This window comes from Rhinolophus sinicus, chromosome 3 (genome assembly GCF_057876585.1).
Source record: "Rhinolophus sinicus isolate RSI-liver-muscle chromosome 3, RSI-T2T, whole genome shotgun sequence".
Classification (NCBI taxonomy): domain Eukaryota; kingdom Metazoa; phylum Chordata; class Mammalia; order Chiroptera; family Rhinolophidae; genus Rhinolophus; species Rhinolophus sinicus.
This window is the reverse complement of record NC_142503.1, coordinates 119,588,218-119,603,156: the sequence shown is the minus strand read 5'-3', so window position 1 is coordinate 119,603,156 and position 14,939 is coordinate 119,588,218. Positions and strand designations below refer to the sequence as shown.

The following is a 14,939-nucleotide window of genomic DNA, read 5'->3' as shown; positions in this document are numbered from 1 at the left end:
CATTCGCTGGCAGGTATCCAGGAGGTCAGTTACTGGTCTTAACTTCACTAAAGAATGCAGGAAAGGGGAAGATCCGTACTATGGTAGTCCTGCAGGACAAGGGGGAAAGGAAAGGTTATGTCTAGGCAAAAGATTTGATACTTCTTTCTGCCCTGGGAAATTTGTGTGGTGGCATTGTTAGTTCCATGAAATGATCCCTCCCTTCTTGGTAATTATAAGAGCATATGTGAGCACCTTTAGAATATATGTATCTATAACCAAGTAGCCAGGCATCTCAAAATTTATAGAACAGATCTGTTCCTGAAAAATTGACCATTTAGTGACAGTCCATGCAGTGAATCGAATTTGCCCTTTAACATCCATGATGCATTATTCTAGAAAAAACTTCGACTTCAAGACAAAACAGGACTATATCTTTAGAATATATTTAAAACAAATTTGAGGATATTTATAAATGTTTAATCAAATTTTTAAAGGAAAAGATAATCACTGTGATTGACTTATCAGTCAAATAGCTAAAACAGAAAATAATTGAGTGTATCATTTTTTCTGCCTCCTATGGTAGGTCAGGCAGGCATAAAGATAGTAAGCCCAGTAGTTTCCACAGATTAGATACAGTCTCTGCCTTTTTTTTTTAAGTTTATTGGGGTGACAATTGTTAGGAGAGTTACATAGATTTCAGCTGTACATTTCTGTAATGCCTTCTTTAAATCATCTTAACATAGCTGAATTTATATTCAAGGTAGTCATTTTAGACTTTGTCTTTGCATTTTTATTACAGTTCCCTAAAGACAACTTTAGTCCCATGATTCTTCTGAAATCTTACTGATATTTTGGTTAAAGCACCTTTTGGTCCAGGAAATTCAAATAATAAAATAGCCAGTTACTCTTCAGTGATGACAATGAATTCTCTTCCAGTCCGGATAGCCCTTGAAATAGATCCAAAAGAGGAAGGAAACTTCAATCTCATTTTTCATATTTAAAAAAAAAAAAAAATCACTTTAGTAAGTCAGTAGAAAATACCAGAATTCAATTTTCTTCTTTCCTAATGTCTTTAGCCCACAAAATTACCCACACCTCATACCCCAGCCCAGTACTTTCATTCTGTTCCTGAATTGGACCACAGCAGAAGCCAGGATCTACAGCCAAGCACCACTGCTTTTATGGCATAAATTTAGACTCTCATTTAATGTACACCGAGAAAATTTGATCCTAGCAAATTTCATATGCTGAATTGCTCTACTTTGAAGGATACCATCTAGACATTCTCTGAGGATTTCTTATGACATGAGTTGTTATGCAAGTATGTTACCAAACAATAAAAATCCACAATCCCTTTTGCTTCACATGTGTTAAAGAGGCATGTGGGGATAAAAGCAGAAGCATTTCCTTGGAGCCCTTAATAGGATGAGAGTTCTGTGGACAAGCAGTGTACGCTGGTCCATCTCACCAAGACTTAGTAGCCAACTGTGAAATGAAAACAGAAGATCAGCAAAGCAGCTGAGAGACAGAGCAAGTGCTAAACCAAGTTGTTTATCCCAAGATCATTCAGAATCAGGTTCACAATTCCATCAGAATAATTGATTTTCACATAAAATGTGCAGCTCTGCTTTGTATGGAGTTAAGGCAGTGAAGCAATGTAGTCCCTAAGCATTTGAAATGCACAGAAAACCAATATAAATATTTCAATATTGTAAATGTAGGAACCAGAAGAGGTGCAATTACTTGAAAAAAAATTTTCGAAAACAATCCTAAGTATTGTCGATTTCTAGAACTAAATTCTACTTTCTATTATCAGTCTATCATATTTATAGTTTTGTCTGGGTCTCGTAAAAATTAATTATTAATTGTATAAATGATATATAAAACAAAGAGCAGGGAATCTGGTTACAATGCTTTTCTGAAATTAATATTAAAGGTTTTCATGGCCTAAGCATTTTTCCCAACCAGAATTTCTAAACTATTATGGTCAGTTTGGGCTACCATAGCAAAATGCCGTAGACTAGATAGCTTAAACAACAGAAATTTATTTTCTCATAGTTCTAGAGACTAGTAGTTCAAGATCAAAGTGCCCCTATAGCAGGATTCTAGTGAGGACTCTATTCCTAGCTCACAGATAGCCACCTTCTTGCTATGTGTTCTCGTGGCCTTTCCTGAGTGTATGCCCATGAAGAGAGGGATAGCTCGCTCTTTCTTTTCTTATAAGGCCACCAATCCTATCAGATTAAAACCCCACCCATATGACCTCATTTAATCTTAATTATCTTCTAAAAGCCAGGTCCCCAAATACGTCACATTGGAGGTTAGGGCTTCAACATACGAATTTGGGGGAAACATAATTCCATCCGTGGCAACTATATTTGTAGCAATCAAGTTCCTTTCAGTACACATGTTTTGAACACCTTTTCTCTAGAGATACCAATAAGTGTTTCCTGAAATGAAACTCATATGAATACTCCAGATTATTACCCAAGGTCTCTAAATGGTCTTTTAATATGCTAAATTCAATTCAGGGTTCTTTAATCATTGTTACTACCCCGACACAAACTCCTTATGTAAAGGAATACATGGAGAAAGTTTTTATCATTTTCTCTTAAAAAGTCTGTTTTTAAAGTCCCCCCCCCCCCGCCGCCCAGTAAACTGAGTCACATCATAATCAGCCATAACAGAAACAGCAGTATGGGTCTACCTTGCATCAGTGAGAATGCACTGTCGAGTTAACATGACTACAAAACAAATTTCTGTAAAGCCAATCTTATTTTCACATTGACTTCCACATAAAATATGGTGGATAATACCAGAGACAGAAAGAATAAAACCCTATGTCTAAATAAAAAACCGTGGGACAGGCAATGGGGTGAGTGTGCCATCCAGCCCCGTGGCCCGCTGGTATATGTGCTGAAGTCTTGTCCTGGCAGTTGCCTGTTGGGAGGTGTGGTTCTCCTAGCATTTTATTAACCATGGGGTCTGTTCTCTACTTCTAGGAATTAGCACCTTGACTGTACATTTATAAATTCCCAAAAGATAAATATGTGAGGTGATAGATGTGTTAATTAACTAGATAGCAGAAATCCTTTCACCATGTATACGTATATCACATCATCATAAAGTATACTACAACTATCTTACAATTTCATGTGTCAATTATACCTTAATAAAACTAAAAGCTCCATCAATCTATTCATTTTCCAACCCAAAGAAGGCATATTAGAGATATGAAGCTCGGTGACATTAGTGGTCCCCACCATGTTTTGAGGGTATCTTGAGCTGGAAATTGCCTTTGCCCTACAGCTTTTTCTTTTCTAAAGTTAATTTCCAACTTCACTCATTTTCTTACTCATGGATCCACAGAGGAATTTTCTTTAAGAAAGCAGCTCCTGAGTTGGCTCCTCTTTTAGCTCTGCGAAACCTCAGCCTGCACCGGCCAGTGAATAGTAAGCCCTCAGTAGGTGCTTTTTGCAGGCATCACACAGTAGGACCAGGAGAATCACTTGTGTGAAAAGAAATGCTGGAGGAAGCACAGATTTCGAGCAACTGTGATGGGGTGCGAAACAACTGAAATACCCAACAGCTTGTCCCAGCCGCGGAAGGAAAAGGAGGATCCTTCTTTCTTCCATCTACCACTTACTGATGTGTGACACTGGACAATGTACTTAATTTCTCTGAGCCTCAGTTTCCTTATCTATAAAGTAAGGTTTAATAATACTTATCTCACATTTGGTCTATGTATTTGCCAATGTAGTTTCCTTCCCTTCCCCCACCTCTATGGTGAACATTTGAATGAACTGAGCATTAAAACATTATACAATATAATATGATGGTATATATTATACTATATATAATAGTATATTTGATATATTTTACTATACCATATATGTGATATAATATGACCATCCCCTAGTTTCCAGTAGTCTGTGATCTATAGGCTGTCCAAGAAACAAATTTGCATGAATTCTTTCCCTTGTGTTGTTTTGTATAATGCAGACAGACTACTTGAAAGACACCTGGAACCCTGCATGTGACCAAGCTCCATGTGTAGCCAAAGCAAAGCAGTGACATTTTTAAGCCTTTCAGGGCCAGTACAATGTACTGTTTATATTACTCCTGCTGACATGGGAATTCCTCCTTACACTTGAAAGAGAACTCTGAATTCAAAGGGAAAGATGCACAATAAGGAATTAGCTCCTAGATTCTGAAGAGCCTCTGTTTCTGTACATTACACCCCATGCACAATAAGGAGACGTTTTAATGTTCCAGGGAATATTTGTGCCTTAGAATGAGTACTGGAAATCCTCTCCTTGAGGCAAAAAGAGCTTGTAAGCAGCAGCACATGGTCACTTCTGCCTCAAGTGGAGTCCCAGGACATGCCACCGATAATGTGAGGTCTGCTTGCCTCCCCTGGGGGCCCAGAGACGCAGACACACGTGACTCCACCAAACGCCACACCCTGCTTTTGTACCAGAGCCTGTTGTCCATTTGGCTGGATGTTCAAATCAAGAAATCTACATCCCTCAAGGCTTGAACTAGCATCCCAGGGGGAAAACGGTCAGCGCGTTGATACACAGCTCCCACAAAATGGAATTTTAATGAGCAGAAGCAAAACCTGATCTCCTTGCTCAGAAAGCAGGTGGCTTTGTTCTTTTCATGCTTTAGAATTTCACTAGCTCAACACCTTCCCTTTTATTCTGGTACCTCTTCTCTGAGAACTGAAAAGAGGCTGTCTGTGTCTCTGCACTGTTTTCTCACCTAAGCTGTTTGGATTTATGTGTTTTGGGAAACTCTTAGAAAAAGTGTTTTGAGGCATCAAGGTTTGTTTTTCTGGAATTATTTTTTCATGGGAAAATAGTCAAATTTTGCCTAACTAATCTAGTTTGTTGTTGTGATTGGGGGACATGTGGCTTTTGGTACATAATAATGTGACTTGTGCTATCCTTCACGTTATTGACTCATTGAAAGGGGCGGTGGGGCGGATATAAGGGAAGAACGGGAGACAGAAAACTCTGGGAGATTCCTAAGAGTTAAAGAAGAGCCTAAACCTTTGATGTATGCTTTTATCCATTCTGAGAAAATATACTTGACATAGAGTCCTGTTTCTGAAAAATAGCTTTTGTTTCTGCACAGTGCTTGATTGTTAAAACTCAGATTGCAAAGACAAAATTTGGGAAACTTTTCCTCCCCATAAACAGATACATGTGGGCACTTCTTGGGCACCATCTCAGGCTCTCCTTGAAGTAGCCAGGAGTCCACATGTGCGTATGAGAGCAGTATAGCATCACCTCCTGAGTGCAATCAGAGGGCAATACGGCATTTTAATGAGCTCTGTCAAAGTGTTATTGTATCCAGAGGCCACACAATTGAAGAAACGTTTTTTATTTTCTTTCTAACTTCTATCTGCTGCCAAAACAGAGTGGAGAGATGGGTATCGGAACCCTGTCCTCCCTCTCCAGACTAAGCTTCTTTTGTGCTCGGCTTATCCACTCAGCCTGTCATGTTGATAGAGGTGGTTCAAGAGCAGACTCAGTCATTCCCGATGCTGACCCATTGCTCCGGTAGTGGAAGCGGTTTCTCATCCATCCTCTCCTTGTTAACAGCAATGGGCAGTTATAAAATATGAGTACTTGTATCTAATGGCTGACAAGATTTGTGCTCAAATTCATGTTCTGCTCTTTCCTAAGTAAATTACGTCCCAATAATGAAAACCCTGAGCTTGGGGGGTGGGGGGATTGGTGTGTCAGAGACTGTTCTCTATCATGGATGGGAATTTTCTCTGTAATCTAAGCCTGAATTAGAAGAACATCACAGATGCACAGTGCATTGGACGTGGAGCACATGCATGCATTTAAATCACGTATATCTTACTTTTTTACTGATGTAATTGTGAAATATGTTCTTTTTGCATTCATAATTAGGGGGTGGAACAGATGGTGAAGGCTTAGTTTAAAATAATCTGTCATTAAAATAACCTAGCCTACTGGTAATTCTTCACTCTAACTGGAGTTAGGTCAAGGGAAAAGAGTTTGGGGTGTTGTATTTTTCCCCCCCCTCTTCTGCATTGGAATGTAGAAGGAAGAACCATGAATTTCAGAATAGTGATATACAGGAGAATTGTCCCTAGAAGGGCACCATAGTAAGATTTCCCTCGGAAATTTGGCTGCACTGTAATATGCAGGCAAAAAAAGAAAGCAGAGACAAAACTGCTTTGACAAATATAAATATCCATTTAGCACAATGCATTAAAATTAGTGAACCTTCAATCACGAAGCTATAGTCAGTTTCATACCCTGCAAGGAAATAATCTTACCATTTGACAAATACTGTTAGAGGCACTCAGCTTTTGGGGTTAGGAAACTGCGCCTTACATTGTATATGTTGCACTGATGTCAGGGGATATAAATTATAATTACAGGCATTATTATTCAGAGATGCTGTAGCTCCTGACTTCTGTATCCAAGCCTGGCTCCTGTATGTGTACCTCGTGGAGTCACTGGGATGTGACAAAGAATCTCAGCCCTATTGTGATGGCCTAGAACTGGTTTTAGTAATAAGAAAACTGTCTTGAGAAATCAGCTCCTTGCATGCCTTTAAACGTCTGCTTTACTGTTTCTTCTAAGATTTTGTTCTCCATTTGCTTTGAGGAAAGCAGATAGATTTCAGCATGGCTTTATAATAAATCTTCTCAAGGAGGGACTAGCATTAACATTTGTGTAGGTTCTTTTTCATCTTAATCCAACCTTAGTTAATAATCAGAAAATTCTACACACTGAGTTAGAAGATGTAATTAACCCTTTGACCCCAGAATCTTAATTGGTGCCTGTTGAAAACAGTGGGCAGTTAAAAAAAAAAAATTAAAAAGTAGCCTGCAGTGATTGAAACAGCTCAGTATATAGTAGCTTTCTTGATTCAAAATTTTAAAAAATTCCTTAGAACTTTTCAGATTAATCACATTTGGTTCCCAAGACAAACTGATTGAATGTTTCTTTCCTCCTCCCACCTTTTAAAATTCAGACACCCACATTAAACCAATATTGATGCTACTTTGAAAACTTTCTAAGCAGCAAAACGTGGCTAACTATAGATAGGGATCACCCCGAATGGGAAGGTAATGGCTACATGAAGAGCAACCTGGTTTCATACCCCATTCTTTATTTACAAGATAATCAAACCTAAGTTATAGACATTCATTTGATACTGTAGATATAATTGATGGAAACGATAAGCATAAAAGTGAAAAATTAACTAACCAGTTTTGTTTTGTTTTGTTTACCTCTGCAATGACAAACAACTAATCTGACTAGTTGTTTTTTCCCCCACCAAGTTGGCTGTTATTTTTAATTGAATTGACTCGATGCTTTGTGTCATGTAGACATAGACTCATTTTAATCTCACCAGGAAATTGGAACATGTGTTGAAGCCTCTGTTTTTGCCAAACAAAACTGGCCAATTCTTAGATCTCCACTGCTTAATAGCATCAGTTGTTTAGCCTCCAGATATTCCTTTTCCTTGCTATGGTGTCCAGACCTCCAGTATTTTATTAAATACGTGAGATGTGAACCTATTGTTAAAAAAAAAAAAAAATCCTCATCTCTTTTGGTGAGAAAGTAAAGGATGTGTGTCGATGGCAAATGAATAGCACTGGGTATTTTGGAAGACTATAAACGAATCCAGTCTAATTCTGATCTTCCAAATGTCAGGAGATATCCCAGACCATGTTAGACATCTGCGGCATCAGAAACTGCAAGTAATCTAATAGCTCCATAAACAGAGCTCTTGGAGGAAATAATTGCCATCCCTAGTAGTCATTCTAGCGTGCATGATATAAAAGGAAAGCATTGTGTTTGGAGGTAGAACTGGATTTACTAAGCCTTGGTTGAGCAGTTGTTAGGTGTTCGCTAGATCAAGTTCAATAAGACATGGCCCCACTGTTGGGAAATTCAGTCTCCTTGGGAGTTAAATAAGCCAACCAGGACCATACAATCTCATAAATACTGCAATAGTATTGGAGTGCAGGAGATTTAATCCTGGCTCTGCCACTAGTTGGCTGTAGGATCTTGTCCAGCCACCTAGCCTCTCTTTGCCTCAGTTTCCTCACCTATAAAATGAGGGTTTAGACTACAGATTGTCCTTGTGCCAGCTCCATCAGTCCTTTCTTCTGCTCTCAATCAGCCTTCCCACTGTCATTTGTCCCCATAGCAGTTCTCTTGTGATCTTTTGGTGTGTCCTTCTAATCTGACAGTGGCATTTTAAGGCTTGAGAAGATGGCTTACACAAATCTCTGTGATTGTATGCGAGGCCATGATCTTCGATTGCATGGAAAACCTAACCAGGCCCTTTTCTCCATGTGGAAGTTCAAAAGGGGGGTGTCTTAATCCTCATGCATCATCCTCAGGAGACATCTTGTTTGAACTGAAGACATGTTGAAATGAGATCCTTTCCAAACTTCTACAAAGGCAACTTTTCTTTTTCACTGGTTCAACATAAGGTTCCATTGTACCACACTCTAAGCTTCAAAGGTTGGATTTCACCAGGGGGCTAGCAATTTTGTCAAAGCTAAGGAGCCCAGTTCTCTCAGATAGTATTTTTTTCCCTGTCCCATAGCTGGTTCCAGGAGAGAGATTATAGAGTAAAGGTGACTGGCGAGCTCACCTATTGTGGAAATGACTTAGGAACTCTCTTGTCATCCCCTTTCCCATTGGTCGCCTACTCCTAAGGAGACGATTCTATCATTTGAACAAATCATTCAAAAACAAGTGATGATGACTTTTAAGTTATAGGCTGACTCTTAATATAAATATTTTAACTTCAGAAATACTATCCAATTTATTTTTTTGTTAATGTACACATACCAGTTAGAGAATCTTTATTTTTAGTGGAAGGCAGCAGAATAATTGAGTCTGACGGTCAGAGTTCGAATCCTTACTCTCCCACTTACTAGGGACAGGCCTGTCGCCTAACGTAGCTAAGCCTCAATTTCCTTGTGTGTAAAATGTAGATAATAATATAATTACCTCAAATGGTACTTGAGAAAATGAAAAGAGACAATACATGCAAACTGCTTAGCATATACTGCTCAATAAATGTAAGCTATTATTATTGTGCTATCTTAACCAAAAGCTTATTTATCGTGTAATTTGTTTTTATGTGGAACAATAAGATGTGACTTTTGAATTGTTTTTAGAACCCAGTAAATCAGAGGAGGAAATTGGGTGCTACCCACAGTTTCTGACCAATAGGGCTATGAAACAAAGATCAGGAAGCATGGGCTCTGAGTTGCATGCATACATATAAATATATATACACACATATCCCCATATGCATAGATACATAGATACATAAATACATACATTTCATATATACATATATAGCTTCAAAAAATGTTCAGTGTCTTAGGACACTGAAATTATTGCTGAGATTTGAGGCAGTACAGTTTTCTAATTGAATTTTACATGCTTCTCCCACATTTCAATGTTTTAAAAACATGTTATTAATTTAGTGTTGCCACATACCTTGTTCCCATCGTGGGTTGCCTCTACTTCCAAATTCACAGCTTCGGTAAATATCACTAATCATTAACACTTCTTCTCCTGTGCAAGAGTACTTAGGAAATCTACCTGGTTAAAACTCAGTAAATGAAGCAACACAAAAGACATGAGGATGATGGGACATATCAAATGCACTTGGATTGCAAGAATTGGAAACAAATTTATTCTCAATTTAAGTGGTATATTGCGGATGGAGTCCATTATGATTTACACCATTCATTAAACTGAAAATGCAACCCTCCGTTCACAAAGTGAACTAAGGTTTCAGGAGTTCCAGACGATGTGTAGCATCCTTCTTTTTTTTCCCTTTCTTCTTTTGTTTCCAGTTCAGGAGTTGTAATAGAAAGTAGATCCTTCACAAGAAAACTTAAATATAGACTTTTGCAAAAAAGGATTATAGTTTATAAGGTTTCAGCCTATACACATTCACCCATAATGTATGGCTTCTCCTGCTGGTTCTAACACAATGGATAATGGGACTGAGGAGGGCATAGTCCTTTATTAATTAGCAAATTATTAATGTCCATAGTAGCTCAAGTGGTGATTTTACTTGCTCTTCATACAGGAACCCTTTTTTCTCTTGTTTCATTACAATTTCCATTCCTGTTCTGCTATTAAATGGAGACTCTTGCTGATTTAATCTCAGTAGCTACTGAATCCAAAAAAATAAAGGCAACATCTCATAAAATCAGCGTGACCTGATTTTATACATGAATGTAATGTATCTTGATCAAAATGACAGGGACATAAGGAAGTCGCTGAAATAAAGGAAAGCTTGTAATCCTAATTCAGACCTTTAATTTGTTCATATATAATGCAATGATAAAAGATCTTAGGACTTTTGTTAAACATGAAGGGAAAAAATGGTCTTCAATTCCTTATGTGTTGCTTTGTATCAGATGCTTTACTAATTAAATCTCCATCACATACATTTGTTAACCAATTTATGTATTTATTTTTTCTGCAGTCCCTGGATGGCTTTGTATTTGCACTAAATCAAGAAGGAAAATTTTTGTACATTTCTGAAACAGTCTCCATCTACCTAGGCCTCTCACAAGTAAGTAAAACTATTTAGATTCTTGGCTGCGATTGTAAAGGCTCCTTGAGCCTGTGCTTTTTCCTTCCTCGGTGGATATCCTGCTTAGCGTGAATGATCAAATTTATTCTTTGATGGCTCTACCCGACTCGTCTCACAAAGTCGGTGGGAAAATTATATGTGTCAGTTCAGTACATTTGGAATAAACTCATGCTCAAAAACTTTAGTCCTCCCCACCCCCCAGGGATCATTATTAATTTATTAAGAACAAATGAAGTTTCTTCCCTCAGTTGTTTTGAACTTTGAAACCTCTGTGCCCAGTAGGAGAGGGACACAGTAATAGCACTTCCCTTGTGTCCTATTACTGGATGTTTATGGAGTTCCTTGCATTATCCTGGGAGCTGACACAATGACAGGGAGTCATTTGGAGTCAAGAAATGCTGAGAGAGACCATTAAAATGTGTTTCAGGGAGGGTTCCAACAAGGATATAGTTTGCTGCCTTTGCAAATGCTTCCCAATGCTGCAAGACAGTTTCATAAACTAAGATGGCCTTTCATTCTTTGCAGTTTAGTGACTCACATGTGTCTGTCAGAGGTGAAAAGATGAGAAGATGGAGGCAGATGGGGCAAGGGAGAAAAATCCTAGATGTTAGTTCTCGATATTCCTCTGGAACACCAAACTTTTACTTCCACTGGCTTCCAAGACACAAGCTGTGTCTATAGAATGCCAAAATACCCTGAAGGAAAGTTTGCGATTCAACTAATTATCCAGATGTTTTCACCACAAAAATGCTGAACATCTGGATAGTTGTGCCCATCCAGGTGATTGGCTGAGTTTGACCCTTTTCATCTGATGGGTTTGGCACAAGGAAAACACAGCCTGAGTGGGAGGGCTTTTGTGGGTGTGTAATGATCTGCCAAATCGGATAATCTCCTTCTCTTCAGTTGCCCCTTGGGGCTAAAGACAGAGATAAGATTTGCCTCTCTCCTCCTAACTAGGACCCACCCTGGACTCATTGCTTCTGAAAGTTGGCACTGCTCTAAGGAGGCCTCCAGCACGGCTGGAACTGGTGGGTGTTAGTGAGTTTGCTGGGTAATAGCTAAATCAAGAAAGACATTGGGAAATAATAAAGAGAGATATTTGGCATTTGAGGAGGGCTGGGGGCAGAGGAGAAACACTGCCAAATTTGATTATTTACTGTGGAGAATCCAAGCAAGGGTCCATTAACTCTTCCTTGAAGAGCATGCAAGCTATTCACTATAGTGTATAGAGTAATTCTATTTTATGCAGACTTCGGGAAACCAAATGATAGAAACTGAGCCATTGTTAACTTAATATTAGTATTCTTGCTGAAATAGCTTGTTGAAATCTCTGCTTTTGTAATAGCCTTTAATAGACTTTAAGCCTTATCTTAATCTGTTTGGGACCTAGTATTGGGAATCTCCACTTTTGAAATTAGTGTGCCACCATGTTAATATTGTATAGTAGAACCGGGAACACCACTGTTTGTTGTTCTGCAATGCCCATATTCATCTGTTTTATGCAGAATATCCAACAAAGTTTAATCAGCCAGTTATGAAGAAGGATGAACAATTAGTTTAAGCAGGTAAATGCTAATTAGGGAACTCCTGAAAAGCATCCATTATATACTAGCTCAAAACACATTTTACAGCCCTGGTTAGTGGTGTAATCCAAATTCTGTCAAGGCAACTGCATTTTCTGTAATTGAGATGTGTATGTTTGCTTTGCATAACAGATGGCTCTGTATGCTTAGACTGATAGCTAGGAAAATAATAATTGCATTATTCTGGCCAAAAGAATATTAGCTCTTGGGTTTTGGCCATTTCAGTCAGTCCTCCTGCCAGCACAGCATATGCACATATATGGATTGGATTTTCAAGGAAATTGATGCATCTGGAATAGTATGGCCATCTGAAATATCATCTGTTCAGGAAAAATTTGGCTTTAACCCTGTGCTGGTTTCTCCTTAAAAGCAGTTTATTTCACTGCTTCTCTACTGTAATGTTAAGTCAATCTTGTCCTAAAATCTGAGACGAATTATTGAGGTTTCTGCTAGATAAAGCAGCTGTGCAGACATGGTACAGTAGCTGGTGACTTCTGTGGGGTCTTCCCCTGCTTGTGTATATGTGGTGGGTTTTAAAGTGCCTGTCGATAGTCAGCATCGTGACTTACCTGGGGGCAGATGCTGGCTGTAATGTGCCTTTGCCCTCTGGGTGGATGTGTTCGGTCAAATATGCAGGTAGAGACTCTGAGGTACAAGACAGAGGTTTTCCTTTGGAGGTATTATGCACTGAAATGATGTAGGGTCCATCGTCTAGAAAGTGATTTTTGCATATACCGACATATGTATTTAGAGTTCAGAACTAAAATTTAAGAATAGTTCTGGGTCAACATGAAAATAATCTGATAAAAGCATGGTATGTTTTCAATGCCCAAAGAATGAAGGGGAAACAAATCTATGCTAAAACTTTGGGAAAGGATTGCCAACCCAGTGAACGTTCTAAGTCCGAATCGGGTAATTAAAGTTCCTGAGACACAATAACCCTTCCCAAGTTTCCTCAGCACTCTCTTCGGTTGTGAGGGTGTGGGGTGCTCATGGGTAACACACAATGTAAAATGTACTTAAAGTTATTAAGTAAACACTTCATCTTTTACACACATACACACACACAGACACACACACACACCCTTAATTAAATGCAAACCAAATGTTCTGCTCGTGTCCTACAATTTTGCCTCTGTGGTTATTTCATCTAGATAGTGATAAGGAATCTATAGAGTTATGTTCCTTCCTTTCCTTTTTAAATAGTTTCATTAAATAAAGTTAACATGTAACTGTTGCATCAAAGACTCATCCAGTGAAATTGTTGAGGAATCTTGTAAGCATGGCAGTTTGTTAGAGCATAGTGGTGTCTGCATTTGGAACTCTCAAGATATTCCATCCTCAGTTTTATTTTCTTTCAACATGTAAATAAATATGGTGGCTTTAAAACGGCTTATGTTCAGGAAAGAATCAGGATTCTTTTTTTGGCTCGTGAGGAAACCAAGTAGAGACACTTCTACCGAGCTCTGTTGTGCAGCTTGAATGTAAAGACAGCCAGAGTGGATTTTTCTTCTACACTCCATCGAGTGTCACAGCTCCTGGTATCCAAGGTGTGTGTGTGGCCGTTATTCTCTTTAAAGTATCTTCATACTGTCATGATGATGGGAATGAAGTGATCTATGATGATGTCCGACCCTCCTCGGCAGCCCTTTTGACTTTGCCAGAGATATATGTTTAACTTAACATCCAAGATGTGGTTTCAGGTTGTAGAAATACGCAGTGTTGGCTTGCTTTTCTTAGTAAAAATGATTTCCAGTGACTCACCGGAGGCCTTATCTTAAAGGATGATCCCTAAATATAGATGCTGAGTTTGGTTTACATGGAAATTAAATGACTTCTTATACCTGGTGATGGCCCTCAGCGCTGCTAAACACAACTCTGTTCTCTAACTATAATCGAATAGGCAGAAGTGAAAATGAAGAAAGACAACAGAGTGGATTCCCTAACACTGAAAATGTAGCGATGATATGTGGTCAGCTTTTATGAAATCTGTTTCAAGGGACTTAATCCCCAAGGATCCAAAAGAGACTTTATATGATAAATAAAAAGCATTAGTAGCTTGATATAGGATTTAAAGCTTAGAGAACTATTTATTTGTTGGTGTATACCCTCTTCTTTCCACAAAGGAAATAGCTTACATAAACATATACAATAAAAAGTAATGGCAAAATAGAACTAGGATATAAGGAGCAAAAGATAAAGATAGGTAATCTGTTATCACAGAGTAGGAGACCACAATCGAGGCTTATAAGAACAGACATAAATGGTCTGATCAAGCTTCAAAGTTGGCTATGAGGTTCCGAGTAACCAAAGCAAAAAGGGAAATAAAGCCAACCATCAAAACTAAGGAAGCATCACTTCTCAAGGAGGGCAAAGATTCTCTGAGACAGAAATAGAAAAATAAATCTCAAATATAATTTATGTAAGGGCTGATAATGTGGGTTATAACATATTGAACTGCTCCCAGTAGAGTCCATATTTAGGGCAAAGCTGTAATGACTCATATAGTAAATATGCACATATATTTTGCAGACCTCATAGGCAGATAGAAGACCCATGACCCCCTCAGCTGTTGGGGTGCCAAAGATCATTTTGAGAGTGATGTTCTGGAATCCGAACCTTACAATAGCATTGACTAGTTTGATGGTTTCTGTGCTTTTAAATCAGCTTTTCCTATTCGATATACAAATCGTGCGTTTTCTTTTAAATATTTTTGAGAAATTTAACATTACAGTTGCC

The 14,939-nt window shown here is 38.4% G+C and overlaps 1 protein-coding gene across 16 annotated transcripts in view; it reads left to right on the top strand.

The window, feature by feature from the left end:
• NPAS3 (neuronal PAS domain protein 3) overlaps positions 1-14,939 on the top strand; it is an 850,141-nt gene that overhangs the window by 600,990 nt on the left and 234,212 nt on the right. For all 16 annotated transcript variants that reach the window (XM_074328134.2, XM_019754550.3, XM_019754551.3 and 13 more), the window contains one exon: positions 10,507-10,596. In XM_074328134.2, the coding sequence (XP_074184235.1) occupies positions 10,507-10,596 (90 nt within the window). The remainder of the gene's footprint in view (positions 1-10,506; positions 10,597-14,939) is intronic.